Below are 3372 nucleotides of genomic sequence, written 5' to 3' on the forward strand. Positions count from 1 at the left end.
TGCCCCGGTGAGACGCGCGCGGCTGCCCGCGGCGCAGCCCCCCTGCCACTGTCCACGGTGCCCGTCTGTCCTCTCACTCAGGATGGATGTTGGTTTCAAGAGTAGCTGGAAGGTTTGTTTCCAGAGTCATCCTCTTGGGAGCCCATGCTCTGTGGGGAGAGTGGAGTGGTCTCTGTCAGGGCACCCTTGGCCCCAGATGAGCGCTCCAGCTGCTGTCCCCCACCCCTGGAGGAAGGCCACCGTGTCCCAGGAGCCACCCCAGATCCCCGAGCACTCCGCCGGGCTGCGGCCTGAAATGAGCCTGGCCCGGCCAGCGGCGAGCAGCGCCTCCCTGTGAGCTCACGGGGGAGACTGGTCACAGGCACGGGGCCGCTTCCTCTGGGACCCGAGCCAGGCTTTCTTGCTGGCGTGGCCACCCCTCCCTCTGTACCCAGCCTGCTTCCGGGCACGAGGGCACCCTCATCACCTTCTGCACAAACTGGGGGTTCACTGTGATCTCCTGGTCCATGGCCTTCAGCCGCTCGTCCAGCTCTATGCACTTCAGCATCTGTGGGCAGACGCGTGGGGCGCGGTCAGCGGGGCGGGCTGGGCCTGGCACGCCGTCTAACCCAGGCTAGGACGCGGGCGCTAGGGGCCGGTCTCCGGACTGAAAGCCCCGAGCTCATGCGTGTGAAGGCAGCACATTCCAGACGCGGGCACTGACAGAGTACGTGCTGTCTGTGTGCCACCGGACGACCGGCAGGGTCTGGACAGCATCGTCATCCAACACGGCAGTCTGTTTTGCGGGAACCAAATATTCCCACTAGTGTCACCGAGACGACTCATCTCAGGTGACATTGTAGCCATCAGATCAACTCCCAGAAAACCTTGGCCCTGCAGTTTTTGTGTTGTGTTCCTTTTCCCTCTTGTAAGAAGGGATGTGGAGGAAGCCTCTCCTGCCGTGTTGTGTCCAGGCACCCACGGCTAACGCGTGCCTCAGTCTCCCTCCCTGGAGATAAGAAATGTGCACCGCACACACAGCCCCTCAGACCCAGAGCACACTCGGAACTCTACACCCTCCCAAAGAGGCACAAGGACCTCGGGGCTGGCTTGGCTCCTCTCCTTTTCCCGCGCCCCACTCCTGCCACAGGGAGAGAGACGGGAAGAGAGGGCTCCTGACCTCCCACCCAGAGTGCCACAGAAACGGGCTCTCTGTCACCAGTGGCAGTTGGGTGTGGACAAACCACTAGATCCTTCAAGTGTTCTGGCATTCAAGCAGGTGTCGGCGAGCTATCTAGGGGATCAAACCCGTCATTCAGCTCAGCGATGCCACCTGCAAGAGTTAAGGCGGCCCATTTTGAAATGAAGCCCCTAGGAACTGAGGGACTCACAGGCTGGGAACACCTGCACTTCCGACCAACAGTGCCCGGCGACACAGAGGCTGCATTTGAGAACCCAAACCCCAAACCGGGTCCCGGCGGTTACCTCCTGGTCGATGTTATGAAGCATGGCTGGGTTGTTGTACTTTTCAGGGTTATCGTGGAAACTGACCATTCCGTCCTTCTGATTAATACTGGCGAAAATTTCACCATCTTCTATCTACAAAACAGACGGAAAAACAGTTTAAACCTGAACATCCTGTAACTGGAAAAAGCAGTAAACCTGTGTGTGAATGTTTATGCATCACGTTTATTTAAAAAGTATTTATCGAACAATTAGCACAGGTAAGGCATTACAGATGCCGAGGGACATAAAACTTACACACGTGAGCACAATCCTTATCTTTTTTTTTTTGAAATAATTATTTAATTTTACTTATCATTATTATTTTTAAAGTTTGCTACAGGACATGTGTGCTCACCAGAGGAAGACAGAGAAAGTGAGAAAGCAAATGCCAGGTGTAGGACTCGAACCGTGGCTGGCCGTGAGGGAGTCCAGCACCTCGGCCACCACACCACTTGCTGGTCCGAGTGGTTCTTTTTTTTAAACTGAAGTGAAAGCAGATAAGATAATTAACCATTTCATGGGCCAGCCCTATAGCCCAGGGTTAAGGGAGCCAGGTCCCACATAGCCAGCCACATGGTTCAAACTCCAGCCCCACTGACTTGAAAAACACACCAGTCACCTGGGTTCATGCCCCGAGTCCCCACAGGACAGGGAAATGGAGAAGGGGCTGCAGTGTGACCACACCCTATCGGGGGCTTCCTCTCCCTCTCTCTGACAATTACACATGCTCTCTGGCAAAATGTTTTAAATAGAAAGGGACACTATAGTTAACCATTTAAAAGTGAGCACTCTGTGGTGTTTAGCACATTAACAACGCTGTATGGTCCCTCTATCTGGGTCCACACACTCCGTCACCCCGAGAGGAGACGCACAGCAGCAGTAGCCGGCCCCGCCTGGCCCCGCCTGGCCCCCGCCTGTCTCCGTGGCTCTCCCCGTTCTGGGTCCGGCCTCCACTGGGATCACAGTGTGTGGGCTGTGGGTCTTGCTCCACTTAGTCTGTTGTGACGCACCCTCTCATTTCTTTTCCTTCCTTTTTTTTCTTTTTTTTAAGAGAGATTTCTGCTCTGGGATCACAGTGTGTGGGCTGTGGGGTCTTGCTCCACTTAGTCTGTTGTGACGTACCCTCTCATTTCTTTTCCTTCCTTTTTTTTTTTTTTTTTTTAAGAGAGATTTCTGCTATAGGTCACACGCACTTGCCAGAGAGACAAAGACAGTGAGAAATCACCGCCCAGAGGGGATGGCCACGCTGCAATCCCTTCACCTCCATTCTCCTCTCGGGATCTTGCGCACGCACGCACGCGCGCCCGGCATGATTTTTAAGCCCCCAGGTCCAGGACTCGAACTGTGGTCGCTAGGTAGGAGTTCAAAGACATTACCATTATGCCATCTGCTGGCCCCAAACCCTCTCATTTCTTAAAAACCTCTCTCTTTACTCATGATAGAGTGTGTGCGCACACATGTGAGCGGGAGCGAGAGTGGGGCGAGCACCTCCATGGCGTCTGGTCATGCTGCGATCGCCTCCTCACTCCTCCAGCCTGTCAGAACTTAGCCCTAGCACACACTCCTGGCATGCCAGGCTGACGGCACCTGGGGTTCAGACTGCGTCACTGTGTGGGATCCGGCTTCTCTGGAACACCTTACTATGGCATCATGAAGCTGGCTCCCTTTGCCTTTTTAAAAAATATTTTTAGGGCATGTTTGCTCACCGGAAAGGCAGAATAGAGAGGCCAAAAGTGAGAAATCACCCCCCAGGTGGAATGACCACATTGCAATCCCTTCTCCTCCATTCTCCTCTCGGGATTTTGGGCATGTACACAGACACACTTGGCGTGAGTTTCAAGCTGCTGGGTCAGGGACTTGAACTACAGTCAGCCGTGTGGGAGTGCA

General features: G+C 54.6%; 1 protein-coding gene across 2 annotated transcripts in view; it reads right to left on the reverse strand.

The window, feature by feature from the left end:
* Window positions 1-3372, reverse strand: part of COPS3 (COP9 signalosome subunit 3) — a 31819-nt gene that overhangs the window by 1290 nt on the left and 27157 nt on the right. For both annotated transcript variants that reach the window (XM_006161635.3, XM_014592912.2), the window contains 3 exons: window positions 1465-1578; window positions 467-547; window positions 44-149 (listed from right to left, as the gene is read on the reverse strand). In XM_006161635.3, coding sequence (XP_006161697.1) covers window positions 96-149; window positions 467-547; window positions 1465-1578 — 249 coding nt within the window. In that variant the 3' untranslated portion in view covers window positions 44-95. The remainder of the gene's footprint in view (window positions 1-43; window positions 150-466; window positions 548-1464; window positions 1579-3372) is intronic.

The sequence above is a fragment of the Tupaia chinensis genome, unplaced genomic scaffold (assembly GCF_000334495.1).
Source record: "Tupaia chinensis unplaced genomic scaffold, TupChi_1.0 Scaffold138725_1, whole genome shotgun sequence".
Classification (NCBI taxonomy): domain Eukaryota; kingdom Metazoa; phylum Chordata; class Mammalia; order Scandentia; family Tupaiidae; genus Tupaia; species Tupaia belangeri.